The sequence below is a fragment of the Cucurbita pepo genome, chromosome LG04 (genome assembly GCF_002806865.2).
Source record: "Cucurbita pepo subsp. pepo cultivar mu-cu-16 chromosome LG04, ASM280686v2, whole genome shotgun sequence".
Lineage (NCBI taxonomy): Eukaryota > Viridiplantae > Streptophyta > Magnoliopsida > Cucurbitales > Cucurbitaceae > Cucurbita > Cucurbita pepo.
Genome location: NC_036641.1, coordinates 1271680 through 1287967, shown reverse-complemented (window position 1 = coordinate 1287967; position 16288 = coordinate 1271680). Strand labels below are relative to the sequence as shown.

General features: G+C 39.0%; 1 protein-coding gene across 1 annotated transcript; it reads right to left on the bottom strand.

The window, feature by feature from the left end:
• Window positions 1-785: 785 nt before the first annotated feature.
• LOC111792856 lies at window positions 786-13158 on the bottom strand. Its single transcript, XM_023674458.1, has 13 exons — window positions 13059-13158; window positions 12678-12932; window positions 11467-11646; window positions 11186-11296; window positions 9843-10157; window positions 8425-8601; window positions 8054-8338; window positions 7769-7891; window positions 7298-7495; window positions 4332-4585; window positions 3037-3238; window positions 2008-2307; window positions 786-1238 (listed from the first exon to the last, which is right to left on the bottom strand). Exons 2-13 carry the CDS (start codon window positions 12897-12899, stop codon window positions 957-959), a joined length of 2649 nt encoding a protein of 882 aa, XP_023530226.1. The 5' UTR covers window positions 12900-12932; window positions 13059-13158; the 3' UTR covers window positions 786-956.
• Window positions 13159-16288: the final 3130 nt, after the last annotated feature.

The following is a 16288-nucleotide window of genomic DNA, read 5'->3' as shown; positions in this document are numbered from 1 at the left end:
AGATAAAAGGCTAGAATTAAATTGATCGAATATCTAGAAACAAGATTTGAAAACCTTGTTCTAGATTGAGTCACTCCACAATCAAACTTGATCAAGACTTGAGTCCAATTCTACCACAAGAATGGCTTGCAACTTAGAAATGGCAAATAAGATGCTCAGATTTCTAGGGGAATGTCTCAATTTGAGATTTGAATTACATTCATTCATTCAGGAATCTGATTAACTTAGAAATGGCAAATATGATGCTCGGATTTCTAGGGGGAACGTCTCAATTTGGGATCTGAATTACATTCATCCACGAATCTGATTAACTTAGAAATGGCAAATATGATGCTCGAATTTCGAAGGGAAACGTCTCAATTTGAGATCTGAATTACATTCATCCACAAATCTGATTTTTACATAACATATTGTGGATAGAGAAAAGACGTTTGTGGTCGAGATTTATTCCGGATCTCTATAAATCTCCACCAGAGACAGAAGTCAAATTGACCATTTGACCCTTACATAAAATTAAAAATAATACTTTCAAACAAATGTTACATAAAATTAAAAATAATACTTTCAAACAAATGTTAATGTGCTTGAGTGGCTAAATGTTGATGTGATTGAGTGGCTAAAGCGACAGGTTTGAACTCTCCCCGCCGGTTTGAATTTTGTTGTTGACATTTTTGTATCTCCATGACATATGACATATTTTTGAATCTAGGCTTGAATTTACATTTTTGTATTTTCATGACATTTTTTTAATCTTCTTGACAATAGGTCCATTTGGAACATCGTGATTCTTATCAAGATGCAAGAGAGAATGCATTGAGATTTTATAAAACAAAAATGAAGAGAGAATCGTCTCGGTCTCGGTTCAGCTAACGTGAAAAATTCCCACTCTACCCCTATGACAAAAACAAAGGTACATTTCACCACTTGTCCAAGAATATAGATACATTTTATAAGGCTCAGGCACTCCACAGAGCCTTCTGTTCCTCAAAGCTTCCAATAACAGCAGTTTGGTTTTGATCAGCCAATGCATTAGCAAGATGTTCATAAAATGCAAGTGCTTCAACACTCTCCAAAACCCTCACCCACTTCCCTTCCTTCTCATCTATAATTGTCTGCCCTACTTTTGATTCACCTCCCTCTCTGATTACTTTTACAGCCTTCATGCTGAATGCTTCCTTCAGATTCCGATGCCTTCCACCTAAGCTCACTGCCCCAACCACTTCTCCTAAGAACATGTCCTGCACAAAAGTTCATGACTTTAAGGACTCGACTGATAATGATTTTGTCTTTTAGAATAATGTTCGGTTACAATCTAGGTTCCGTTTTATAATCCACCCCCCTTCAGGGCTCAACGTCCTCGCTAGCACTCGTTATGTTTTGTTCCCCTCTCCAACCGATGTGGGATCTCACAATCCACCCCCCTTCAGGGCCCAGCGTCCTCGCTGGCACTCATTATGCTTCGTTTCCTCTCCAACCAATGTGGGATCTCTCAATCCACCCCCCTTCGAAGCTCAGCCTCCTCGTTGGCACATCGCCCAGTGTCTGGCTCTGATACCATTTGTAACAGTCCATGCCCACCGCTATATTGTCCTCTTTGGGCTTTCCCTTTCGGAGGGACTTTCCATCAAGGTTTTTAAAACGCGTCTGCTAGGGAGAGGTTTCCACACTCTTATAAAGAATGTTTCGTTCCCCTCTCTAACCGAAGTGGGATCTCACAAGAGAGATGACGAGAAAACAAACACAATTTTATAAAACGAAAGACTAAAAACTATATAGGATCAAACGAGTCCAAAATGCTATCAAGCCTACTTTGACTTCGATCTAAAATGATTGTAATTTTCAACTAGGATGGAAATTCAATGTCTAAAGAGCCTAGAATGCAGATGGATTATAAATTCATGTTCAGCATGAAAAATCTCTATGATGACCAAAAGCCAGCACAGATGAAGAAACTTAAGGAACAAAAGCAGATTCTATATAGAATAATCCAAGTTAAGGTAACTTTACCACATGATGGTACTGATGATACTTCTGCTGAAGGCGATACAGCCTGAAGAGTAGACGTCGAGCGAACCGTGCTTCATGAGTTCTGTTTCCATGCTTCAACTTTTCGAGGATCTTGGAGAAAGAACTTACGTTTCGTTGCGTGTTCAATGGGATAAGTGTGATGTTCAATCCCGAGCCTAAAACCAATTCTGCAGCCGTCGGGTCGAGAAAAAAGTTGAATTCTGCATATTCATTTGAAGGTATAGTGAACACATTTCCCTTGTCTCTAGAACTTATATGTCCTCCAGTAATGTATACCTCCTGCAACAACAAATAATTGAAACAATATTTCAGGAATGACATTTAGAAGGTAACAAGGAGCATTAGAAGAGTATATTAGTAAATAGTAGGGTGGCATTTGGTTATAAATAGAGGGAGTGACAAAGAAAGAAAGCATTGATTTAGTGCTCTGGTGAATGGCTTGAATGATCTCAAGAGTTAGGAAGGGTCCAAGCACCTCGAATTACAGCCCAAGCTCACCATTAGCAAATATTGTCCGCTTTAGTCCGTTACGTATCGCCGTCAACCTCACGGTTTTAGAACGCGTCTACTAGGGAGAGGTTTCCACACCCTTATAAGGAATGTTCTGTTCCCTTCTCCAACTGATGTGAGATTTCACAATCCACCCCCCTTGGAGGCCCAGCGTCCTCGCTGGCACATTGCTTGATACCTGGCTCTAATACCATTTGTAACAGCTCAAACCCGCCGCTAGCAGATATTGTCTGTTTTAGCCCGTTACGTATCACTGTCAGCCTCACAGTTTTAAAACGCGTCTACTAGGGAGAGGTTTTCACACTCTTCTACGGAATGCTTCGTTCCACTCAATTGGTGTAGGATTCATTGAAGTTGGATGCTGAAATGCAATGATCTTAATGCTAAAGGATCAAAAATATTGTTTTCATTATGCAGTTCATCTTCTTTCACCACATCATAAATCCTTGATGATAAATAATATGCCTATACAATAAATGAAAGGTTACGGTTGTTTACCTGAATCCTTGAGCTTATGGCTTTAGAACGTATAATTTGAGCGAGATTCGTCAAAGGTCCATTCGTTAAAACGGTAATTTTCACCCCCGGATCTAGAGATCGTACAACATCTTTCCAAACATCAAGAGCAGACATTTGTCTGAGTACAGGGTGATCAGTGTCTCTAAATGCTCCAATCTTTACTGAATTTTCAGCTGTATATCTGAAGGAAAAAAAAAAAAAAAAACATGAAAGTTTGGTTTTGTCCATAATTTGATCTCTAGTGCAGTGTAATGCTACATGTGTTTGAAGACAGGACTCTGTAATATCATCCATTAAGATCTCAACAGCAAATGATTTTTCAGATAAAATCATCATATTTAAATTTCATTTAAATCAAAACTATTCCCAATGGTCGACCGATGTAACTTTGTTTCCTAGTCATGCCATCGACCCCCATTCCACTCATCCATGGATGAACCTAAATTTTCTATTCATTAATATTTTGATTCAATTGAACCAAGGATTTTGGAGTCTTTACCTGTGAGATCTCATATTGGTTAGGGAGAAGAAGGAAGTATTCTTTATAAGGATGTGGAAACCTTTCCCTAGTAGAGGCGTTTTAAAATCCTTGAGGAGAAGCCCAAAAGGGAAAACTCAAAGATGACAATATCCGCTAGCGGTGGACTTGGGGCTGTTACAAATGGTATCAGAGCTAGACACCAGGTGATGTGCTAGCGAGGAGGCTAAGCCCCAAAGGGGTTGAACACGAGGTGGTGTGCCAACAAGGACACTGAGCACCGAAGGTGGGTGGATTGGGGATCCCACACCGATTGGAGAAGGGAATGAGTGCCAACAAGGACGCTAGGCCCCGAAGGGGGTGGATTGTGAGATCCAACTTTGGTTGGGGAGGAGAAGCACGAAGCATTTTTTATAAGAGTGTGGAAACCTTTACCTAAAAGACGGATTTTAAAAACCTTGAGGGGAAGCCCAGGAGGGAAAGCCCTCCACCTCAAGTCCTCAACATGCAGGATTGTGAGACATTCAAGCTATTTTGTCAAATAAAATTTATGGTAAGTTAGGACGATTTTAAGCATTTTTCCTATAAAATCACTTTAAAATGATCTAAAATGTTTATAGAACTTTTAGAATCACTTTCTATTTAACCAAACACCATGAAATCTTTGAAAAGTGCTCTTTAACTAGCATTACTCTCCCAAAAGCCTTGCCAAACTCATACTTTCACACCCAGTTCTTCCAATACCAAATCATGAGGAGATCTTATATGAAGATAAATGCATTCGAAAAAAAGATACCTTCTAGGACTACGAGGCAAGTCTCGAGCGAATCCATAAAGTGTATCGGAGTCCAAGAACCCACCGCTACCATGAGGAATGGCCTTGATATACTTGCAGTCTCCAATAGAAGGAAATGATGGATGTGCTTCTCCAATAGCAAATACATCGCCGAGACCAACTGAAATGTCGTCACGACCCATCATATGTAATACATCATATACGACGTCTATTGTTGCAGCCGTGGCCCATCCATTTGGGCTAATTATTATTCCCTGTAAAATGATATGTTAAAAGAACAAAAGAAAGAGAAACTTTCATGCCTTAGTAGATCACCGCCAGCAGATATTGTTCTCTTTGGACTTTACCTTCTAGGATTCCCATCAAGATTTTTAAAACGTGTCTACTAGGGAGAGGTTTTCACACCCTTATAAATAATGTTTCGTTCTCCTCTCCGACCGATGGGATCTAACAATCCACCTCCTTTCAGGCCCCAGCGTCCTCGCTGGCATTTGTTCCCTTTTGCAATCAATGTGGGCCCCCAATCCATCCATCTTTGGGTTCGGGGTCCAGTGTCCTTGCTGGTATACTGCCTCGTATCCACCCCATTCGGGGCGGAGTGTCCTCGCTGGACATCGCCTGGTTCTAGCTCTAATACCATTTGTAACAGCCCAAGACCACGGCTAGCAGATATTGCTCTCTTTGGCCTCTCCCTTCCAGGATTCCCCTCAAGGTTTTCAATACTCGTCTGCTAGGGAGAGGTTTCCACATCCTTATAAAGAATGCTTCGTTCTCCTCCCCAATCGATGTGGGATCTCATAATCCACCCCCCTTCGAGCCCAGCGTCCTCGCTAGTACTTGTTCCCTTCTGTAATTGATGTGAGCACCCCAATACACCCCCTTCGAGGCCCAACGTCCTTGCTGGCACACTACCTCGTGTCCACCCCCTTAAGGGTGCAACTTCCTCGCTGGCACATCGCCCGATGTCTAGCTCTGATACCATTTGTAACGACTCAAAACCACCGCTAGCAGATATTGTTCTATTTAGGCTTTCCCTTCCAGGATTCACCTCAAGGTTGTTAAAAAACGTTTGCTAGGGAGAGGTTTCCACACCCTTATAAAGAATGCTTCGTTCTCTTCCCCAACCGATATGGGATCTCACAAAAGCCACAGTAATAGATTTCAGAAAACTAAAAGCAAAATAACACCATACCTTTAGATCGATGATTTCAACCGGTGTCTTCAAGAGATAGAGAAGAGTAAGAAAATCTCCTGTGCTCATATCCATGTCAAAAATAACTGGCTTTCCTAGCAAATTCTTCCCAAATTTTGGTCTATATAGTACTTCCTTATACTTAGGAAACTGAGCTCTAAAATCAAACCTCCCTGATTGTCGAGGACTATTTATAGCCTGCATTTTTTACCAAGTAAAGCCNAGGTTTTCACACCCTTATAAATAATGTTTCGTTCTCCTCTCCGACCGATGGGATCTAACAATCCACCTCCTTTCAGGCCCCAGCGTCCTCGCTGGCATTTGTTCCCTTTTGCAATCAATGTGGGCCCCCAATCCATCCATCTTTGGGTTCGGGGTCCAGTGTCCTTGCTGGTATACTGCCTCGTATCCACCCCATTCGGGGCGGAGTGTCCTCGCTGGACATCGCCTGGTTCTAGCTCTAATACCATTTGTAACAGCCCAAGACCACGGCTAGCAGATATTGCTCTCTTTGGCCTCTCCCTTCCAGGATTCCCCTCAAGGTTTTCAATACTCGTCTGCTAGGGAGAGGTTTCCACATCCTTATAAAGAATGCTTCGTTCTCCTCCCCAATCGATGTGGGATCTCATAATCCACCCCCCTTCGAGCCCAGCGTCCTCGCTAGTACTTGTTCCCTTCTGTAATTGATGTGAGCACCCCAATACACCCCCTTCGAGGCCCAACGTCCTTGCTGGCACACTACCTCGTGTCCACCCCCTTAAGGGTGCAACTTCCTCGCTGGCACATCGCCCGATGTCTAGCTCTGATACCATTTGTAACGACTCAAAACCACCGCTAGCAGATATTGTTCTATTTAGGCTTTCCCTTCCAGGATTCACCTCAAGGTTGTTAAAAAACGTTTGCTAGGGAGAGGTTTCCACACCCTTATAAAGAATGCTTCGTTCTCTTCCCCAACCGATATGGGATCTCACAAAAGCCACAGTAATAGATTTCAGAAAACTAAAAGCAAAATAACACCATACCTTTAGATCGATGATTTCAACCGGTGTCTTCAAGAGATAGAGAAGAGTAAGAAAATCTCCTGTGCTCATATCCATGTCAAAAATAACTGGCTTTCCTAGCAAATTCTTCCCAAATTTTGGTCTATATAGTACTTCCTTATACTTAGGAAACTGAGCTCTAAAATCAAACCTCCCTGATTGTCGAGGACTATTTATAGCCTGCATTTTTTACCAAGTAAAGCCTGTTGGATGATGAAAGTCCCACATCGACTAATTTAGGGAATGATCATGGGTTTATAATAAAAAAATACTCTCTCCATTGGTATGAGGCCTTTTGGGGATANGCTTCGTTCTCCTCCCCAATCGATGTGGGATCTCATAATCCACCCCCCTTCGAGCCCAGCGTCCTCGCTAGTACTTGTTCCCTTCTGTAATTGATGTGAGCACCCCAATACACCCCCTTCGAGGCCCAACGTCCTTGCTGGCACACTACCTCGTGTCCACCCCCTTAAGGGTGCAACTTCCTCGCTGGCACATCGCCCGATGTCTAGCTCTGATACCATTTGTAACGACTCAAAACCACCGCTAGCAGATATTGTTCTATTTAGGCTTTCCCTTCCAGGATTCACCTCAAGGTTGTTAAAAAACGTTTGCTAGGGAGAGGTTTCCACACCCTTATAAAGAATGCTTCGTTCTCTTCCCCAACCGATATGGGATCTCACAAAAGCCACAGTAATAGATTTCAGAAAACTAAAAGCAAAATAACACCATACCTTTAGATCGATGATTTCAACCGGTGTCTTCAAGAGATAGAGAAGAGTAAGAAAATCTCCTGTGCTCATATCCATGTCAAAAATAACTGGCTTTCCTAGCAAATTCTTCCCAAATTTTGGTCTATATAGTACTTCCTTATACTTAGGAAACTGAGCTCTAAAATCAAACCTCCCTGATTGTCGAGGACTATTTATAGCCTGCATTTTTTACCAAGTAAAGCCTGTTGGATGATGAAAGTCCCACATCGACTAATTTAGGGAATGATCATGGGTTTATAATAAAAAAATACTCTCTCCATTGGTATGAGGCCTTTTGGGGATACCCAAAGCAAAGCCACGAGAGCTTATGCTCAAAGTGGACAATATCATACCATTGTGGAGAGTCGTGTTCATCTAACAAAGTCTACATTGAAAAAAAATAAATGAGGTAGAAAATGTAACGACGGCAAAAGGCTGCCATATTACTCTTACATCCAGGAAGCTTAAATAAAACGCTTTATCAATTATGTTGTTGGTGTTGAGAGATGACTTAGCCGACACAGCAACCAGAACTTCAACAGATTCAGAGCCCTCTGCCTCCTTTGTATAGCCATCCTATGACCATCATACGGAACTCTTTAAGCTTCTACTAAAGTTTTAGAATCGTTTACAAGAAACTTCGGTAGCAACAAAAACATACAGCCATTAGACTTCATCAACTTTGCAACCAGCTAGCCGTCTATATCAATAAACATGTGAATAGTCTCTTGGACATACCTTACACTTGCCCTTCTCAGATGAAACAAGGCAGAATGGATCTAGCATTCCTGTCTGAACATGGCCACTGTGCACCCCATTCTTTTGGACGCCAAATTTTGGGATTAAACGACCATCAACGAGCGGATTTGAACCATCGGAGATCCCATACGGTTCATTTGACGTAACAATAGTGATATTTAAATATTCCATCTTTGAATATGCATTATTTCCACCCCCTCTGTCCAGATTAAGCATTTGGGACAAAGCTACACCAACCATAAAAGAATCCCACATCGAATACATCTGTGAAAATGCCAAGTCACTACAATGAACATGTAAAATGGAATCTTTCTTAATGAAAGAGAATTGAATCAGTTATGGATGATTACTTCAAAAAATCCACCGCCGGACCAAGTATCATGAGCCATTTTCAAGGACTGGAAACAATATTTAGCCTCATATGTGTTTTGTCTCTGTTCAAATGCCAAATATACTTTCTTATCCACAGGAATTGTACTTGTTGCGTCTAGAGGAACAACAGTAACAGGAATTCCAGAATGTAGCACCTGTTTCTCGAAGAAGCAACACTAATATCAGATGCAGATTCCAAAATTACACAAAAGAACATATGGATATGTTTGGGAGCTTTTAATCATGCTAAATGTGCTTTTTCCTGGCCCAAAGCATTTTCTCACTAGAAATTTCATATTAGGAAGTAATATAAATGTAACAATCCAAGCCCACCATTAGCGGATGTTGTCCGCTTTGGCCCGTTATGTATCGCCGTTAGCCTCACGGTTTTAAAACGTGTTTGCTAAGGAGAAGTTTTCACACCCTTATAAGAAATGTTTCATTCCCCTCTCCAATCAATGTGGGATCTCACAATCCACCCCCCTTAGGGGCCCACCAACCGGTGTCTGGCTCTAATACCATTTGTAATAGCCCAAGGCCACCGCTAACAGGTATTGTCCACTTTTGCCCGTTACGTATCGTCATCAACCTCACGGTTTTAAAACGCGTTTGCTAGGGAGAAGTTTCCACACCCTTATAAGGAATGTTTCATTCCCCTCTCCAACCGATGTGGGATCTCACAATCCAACCCCCTTGGGGACCCAACGTCCTCGTTGGCACACTGCCCGGTGTTTGTCTTTAATACAATTTATAACGACCCAAGCCCACCGCTAGTAGATATTGTCTGTTTTGGCCCATTACGTATCGCCTTCAGCCTCACGGTTTTAAAATGTATCAACTATGGAGAGGGTCTAACCCTACTCCGACCAGTGCCTCGCACCATCCGATGACTGGCTCTAATACCATTTGTAACAGCCCAAGCCACCGCTAGCAGATATTATCCGCTTTGACCTTTTACGTATCGTCATCAGCCTCACAAATTTAAAACGCGTCTGCTAGGGAGAGCTTTCCACACCCTTACAAAGAATACTTCATTCCCCTCTCCAACCGAGGCGGGATCTCACAATAAAAGTATATTATAAATAAAATAGTCAACAACACCTTAAACTACAAGCACTTATAGAGTACTTTTAGCTCAAGTGATGGATAGCAAAGCACTCAAACATATTATCAAAACACTCCCAAACACACCAAAACTCCACTAGCAGAAGGATACACGATAAACAAAAAGAACGAAAAACAAAGAGAGAAGGTTTCATATGAGAGGTCCATAACTTTTCAAAATTTCTAATGCAAATGATTTAGAACATTTGACGCATATTATTCATCATATATCGATTGTTTCATAGATTAGAAAGTTAATAATCAACTTATAACAACAGTAAGTAGAAATTACCGTATAGGCAGCAAAAGGGTCTCCAAATATATTGAACTCAGCATATGGATTTGCATTTGGAGGCCACAAGTTCCCAATATTGTTGCATGTCTTCCCATGAGATTTATCAGCATTAGGTGAGCAAGTTTGTCTAATAGCACCCCCCATGGCATATATATGCTTTATATTTTTCTTCAAATGAGGATTTGTCATAAGAAATATAGCCAAGTTTGTATGAGCTCCCATTACAAAAACTGTAGTAGGCCCTGCAGAGATTGCATCTTTCATCACTTGCTGTGCAGTTGGTTGTTTCATAGGAATATATCTCCTCTTACCCTGTCAATTATCAACATATTAAAAGAAACGACCAAGTTCATCCAAATTACTATTTTACTATTTTTAGGCTTATTTTCAATTTCCTACGAACTTCAAGACATTGCTCCTCTTGGTTTTGTCCAAAGTGATGCACATATCTTTATCCGAGATTTAACATATAGAGACCAGGAATGTAATAGCCCAAGCCCACCACTAGTAGATATCATCCGCTTTGACCCGTTACGTATCACTGTCAGCCTCACGGTTTTTAAAACGCGCATGTTAGGGAGAGGTTTCCACACCCTTATAAGAAATGTTTCATTCCCCTCTCCAACCAACGTAGGATCTCACAATCCACCCCCCTTGGGGGCCAGCATCCTCGCTGGCACACCACTCGGTGACTGACTCTGATACCATCTGTAATGGCTCAAGCCCATCACTAGCAAATATTGTCTGCTTTGGCCCACTACGTGTCGCTGTCAGCCTCACGATTTTTAAAACGAGGGAGTGGTTTCCACATCCTTATAAGAAATGTTTCGTTCCCCTCTCTAACCGAGTGGGATCTCACAATCCACCCCCCTTGGGGGCCAGCATCCTCGCGGCATACCGCCCAGTGACTGGCTCTATACCACTTGTAACAGCCAAAGCCCACCATGTTAGGAATAACGACGCTCCACAATGGTATGTTATTGTCCACTTTGAGCGTAAGCTCTCATGGTTTTTTCTTTCGGCTTCTCCAAAAAGCCTTATACAAATGGAGATGTATTCCTTACTTTATAAACCCATGATCAATCCCTTGATTAGCCGATGTGAGACTCCTCTCCCAATAATCCACAACACACCACTAGCAGATATTGTTCCCTTAAAGTAATCTCCAATATTTAAAATTCATGGAAAAAGAAACACAAGTCCAGGCTGAAAGATGAACTCCAAGTACTTTCGAAGTGGAAAATGGGGTAAAATAGGTGAAAATCCAATTGAAATGAGCCAGAGGCTGCCATTGCGACAGTATATTGAATCGAAAAAGAAGAAAGAAAAAGAGGCAATACCTGAGGAAGAAAGGCTCTGCGTAAACCAAAATTGGTATCGGCATAGAGGCGTCCTTTCTCTCCCACTGGAATCGCTTGTCTGTATCTACATTGCCCCGCCGTCGACACGCCCTGTTCAACCACGACGCCATTTCAGTTTCAGTGCTCTTCAAAAATATTTTTTATTAACCTTTATTCAAACTTAATTTAACCTTATAATCTTAAATCATACGCGATTGGAAATTAATTAAATTAAATAAATTCGTGAAAAAAAAAAATAAAATAGAGGGGCATGGAATTACCTGATCAATAAGTGGCAGGTAGCCACCGACATGGGCGGAAATAGTAGCGTTAGGGGAAATGCCGCCCTCTCCGCCGACACCAATTGGGATGTCGTCTCGCCCCATCATGAACAACATGTCGTATAGGTGGTTCACTGCATGTCCACCGTTGCTCCATCCATTCCCATTTATAGTTATTGCCTATTAAAAAAATTAATACTTATTACATATACTTTTCTTTTTCTAATTTTCTTTTTTTTTTCTTTTTTAAATTTTGTTTTTCTAATTTTGTTAAATTTTCAATAGGGTTTTTGTTTGATCTCACCATAAATCTAACTTGTAATAATTACAAGGATACCCTTACTACTATTTTTCCGTGTCTCTTAAAACAAAAAATCTTTTGGACAAACTTGAAATTTCGGTTTGGTTGAGTTGGTGACCCGAGCAACTCAAATAGAGTTTTTTTAAAATTGTTTAAGAAAATGCTATTTAACGACTCAGATCTATCGCTAGTAGATATTGTCCTCTTTGGGCTTTCCCTTTCGAGCTTCCCCTCAAGGCTTTATAAAACGTCTACTAGGGTAAGGTTTTCACACCCTTATAAATGGTGCTTTGTTCTTCTCTCCAACCAACGTGGGACATCACAGCATATTACATCAATAACTAAAATATTGTAAAACTCAAATATCACACATTCATAAGTCATAATGCATCACTAACATCAGTTACAATAGTCAAATATTCTTAATCTTCATAATAATCATAGAAGTAAAATAGGGTTAGATTGAGTTGTAACCCTAAATTCGGGTTAGTTGGGTTGACCTAACAAAAAAAAAATCAATATATGAATCGACTTGAATTTTCGATTTTCTAAAAATTCAACACAACCCAAATCGAAAAAAATCGCAGCCAACCCAACTTTTATAATCTGGGTTGGGTAGGTCGATTTAGTTAGGTTCTCGGGTCATATAAAGAGTTCTACCTCAAGCTAGAATTATATTACATATATTTTAAAAGCAATACTATATTCTAAATTAAAATCATTAAGGGTTTGAAGATAAGATAGATCATAAATGGAAAGAAAAGAGAGAAAGTAACGAGGAATTATGAGAAAACAAAAAATTAATTAGGGTTTTAAGCTAATCTAAACAAAAAACAATAAAAGACAAGCATGTAACCTTTCGTGTTAATATCACGTCTGGTTCTAAGAGTTATAAGTTCAAATAAATTACCTGAAGATGAAAGAGGGAAGAAGGTTGCTTGAGAAGATACAAGAGAGCAGTAACATCATCGGTATCAACATCTGTATCCACGAGTATCCTTAGAGGAGCATCAAACGAACTTGTCAACCAAAGCCATGATCCAAACATGGCAGCCACAGCCACCACTCCACAAATGAAGCCACTCTTCCAAAACCTTCCTCCTCTTGATACTCCTTTCATCATCATCACCATCTCATAATAATAATCTCTCTCTCCAACCACGAACTAACTCAAACCCCAAATTGATAAAAACATGAACAAAACAACAAGAGTTACATCAAATGTTGGTGTGTGTGTGTGTGTGTTTGGTCAGAAAAGACATTGATATGTTGGGGGACATGTTTTGCAAACCTTGAATTATTGTTGGAATGTTGATGATGGATTCCTTGACGATTCCCTCCTCCTCAAACAAACCCTTATTCTCACTCTCCACTCACTTGGTGGGGTTTGAGAGGGAGATTGTTATCCCTTTATTTAATTTAATTTAGTGATATGGCTATTTATAGTAGTGCTTCAAATGCGTGGACACAGAGTTATATCACTATCAAGTATAAATGGTATGAGGTTATTATTGCATGCATATTTTTTTAACGTATATTCTTTGACTAACCGAAAAGGTTTTCACACCTCATTAGAAATGTCGGTTGGGTACATAACAGTCCAACCCCACCACTATTAGCTTCATGGAAATACCAACACACAGCTCAATGCATGGTATCAGCCCAAACCCACCATTTGGAGATATTGTCCTTTTTAGGCTTTCTGTTTTTAGCTTTCTCTCAATGTTTTAAAGCGCGTTTACTAGGGAGAGAGGGAGGATTTCACACCAACAAGAAATTGTTCGCTCATCTCTCCAACCGATGTAGGATTTCACAATTTTCATATAACCCTTTTATAATCAAGGCACAAGTGTTTAGGTACATATTTTTTTAATAAAAAAAATGTGTTTTCAACGTGAATTTATATTAACTTTAAATTTGTATTTAAGATGATATAACAATGAGGTGGTCGTCAAAGTTGCACTGGAGTTGGTTGCTGGAGTTATCGTTGGAGTTATCGTTGGATTAATGTTGCTCGGTGTAGTGACAGTGGTCGCCAACGAGCAAGGTAGTGCGAGGTATTTTGGTCATTTTTATAAACAATGAAAATTAGGAGGGTATTTTGGTCATTTTTATAAACGATGAAAATTAGGATGGTATTTTGGTCATTCTTCTAAAATTTAGTTAAAATTTTAAATTTTCTATATTGATGAAAATCATAATAAAAAAATAAAAATGATTTATTATGGCATGTTTTCATAAAAGGTAGAAGGAGAAAATTTTAGTACATTACTAAAAAAATGTAAAGAAAAAAAAACAAATTATTATTATATCCATTTATACCATAAACTTTTTAGAAAAGTTTTAATTTTAAGATTTAGATAAGTATTCAATTAAAAAAATAGTTAGAAAAAAGCATTACACATCAAATTTGGTAAAGTCTAATTTTATGAAATTAAAACTTTATGATAAAAATGGATAAAATGATTTTTTTTAAATTTAAATATTTTAAAAAATAAATCGTAAGAATACAAATGGAATCTTTTGTAGGGATGTTCATCTGGCTCGAGAACCCAACAATTCAAAGCATAAAATGTGGNTTTTTTTTTTTTTTTTTTTTTTTTTTTTTTTTTTTTTCTAGTTTGGGTTGGATTGATTTAAATTCAGGTCAGTTCGCGAGTTGACATTTTGTTATTAGGTCAAGCTAACCAACTCGATTAACTCGAAATAGGGTTATAACCGATCTCAATCCTACTCGACGTTTAAGATTACTATGAAGATTAAGAATATTAACATTTGTAATCAATTTTAGTGATGTGTTGCATAATACGTAAGTTACGAGTAACTTTGTGACAAATGTGTTTAAATGCTAATTACATATTATACTCATAGTTAAGAAACATTATATTATATATTACGTTTAAATAGAGAAGTTCATGATTAGTCTATTTAAAGGATTTTAATTTAAGCTCAAACATTCAAGGGCAAATTTAGAAAAATAGCCTTAAAAGGGTATTTTCGGAAAACAAGGGTAAATGTAAAAATTTAACCCACATGAGCTTCAAATTTGTAGAGTGAGTTTCACTTAAAAGTTGTAAATTTGGAAAATTAGCTCTAAAAGGATATTTTTTTAAAAATAACCCTAAAGTGAATCAAATTAGAAAAATAACTCAACAAAAACTTAGTCAGTTTAGAAAACTAACACGCGAAAAGTCAACCCACTCATAAGTGATCTAAAAGAAGATAAATTTGGATATTTAATCCACTTGGCCACTTGCATAATTAAGCATTAAAGAAAAATATAAGTTAATTACCTAAAATGCTCATCCATGTCTCGGTGGCCAACCGTGGAGGTCTATTCTGTTTGCTCGTTCTCCGGATCCTCTATTCTGTGACCTTTCTTTTTACTTCATAGGGTTAAAAGGTCTCTTTTCTTTTCTTTCAAATCCTTTACATTACAGTCGAGAAAATTAGTGTTTAGAAGAAAACTTAACTACTCCTTCAAAAGAAAGTGCTTCAGGTCAAGATGAAACCGTAAAGACTCCAGATTAATTCGACCGTATTTGAGGTAGACTTTTTCGATATCCATTTTTGAATTTTTTTCAAAATTCTTCCTCTATAGACTACCCCACAGCTCGAGTTTGATCTCTATATGTCACAAATTTAAAAAAAAAAAAAAAACGTAAAATGTATCCTTGCCAACCAAGAGAAGTTCATAGTTCAATAGCAACCTCTTTTGGCAATGATCAAAACGTTGTTCCCCATGATGTTGTGTTTAACATGGTTGTCTCACATTCTAGAAAATTTAGGTCACATGTTGACAATACCTAAGACACTACCTAAGACACTGATAGTGCTGTTTTAAGAGACTCCGAGATAGGAGATCTTTTCCAAACGTTATGACCCAAGTACTATTAAAATGGAGTGGGACTACGAAGAGTGGATTTTGCCAACATAAAGAGTGTTCAATGCCTTTGAGGTAGGGCTATCAGGTAAGTAGTTTTACTACGGGTTTGGTTGGGTTAATTATTTGAAGTATCAACGGCACATGTCCTATGGCCTTGAACGTATCATGCCTTGTGATTGTNTTTAATGTTATGTTGTAAATATGAAATATGTCATGTTATGAAAAATCACGTTGACACATATGTTAATGATGATTATGCTATGTTCGACATGTTATTCCACGGGATTTCATAGGTTATGTGATTATATTGACACCTCCAAAAAAGGATTGAGGAGTGAATTGATGCAATATGGGAAGGTCATCACCTATGCATCCTGTTAGTTGATGGAGTCCCACTCACGACTTGAAAATTAGTTATGGTGAATTACTTTTTCGTCAGAAAAGTGTTTAACATAAGGCAACAAAGATACAGAAAATGGTAAAGGATTACGACATAGATAATAGTACCACTCAGGAAGGCAATTACAGTCGGTGACGCCCTAAATAGAAATACGGCCCACTCGTCGGCAGTGATCACTAGAGAGCCATGAGTGCTTGTAGATTTTGAGCAAGCAGGAATAAGAGTGATAGTGGAA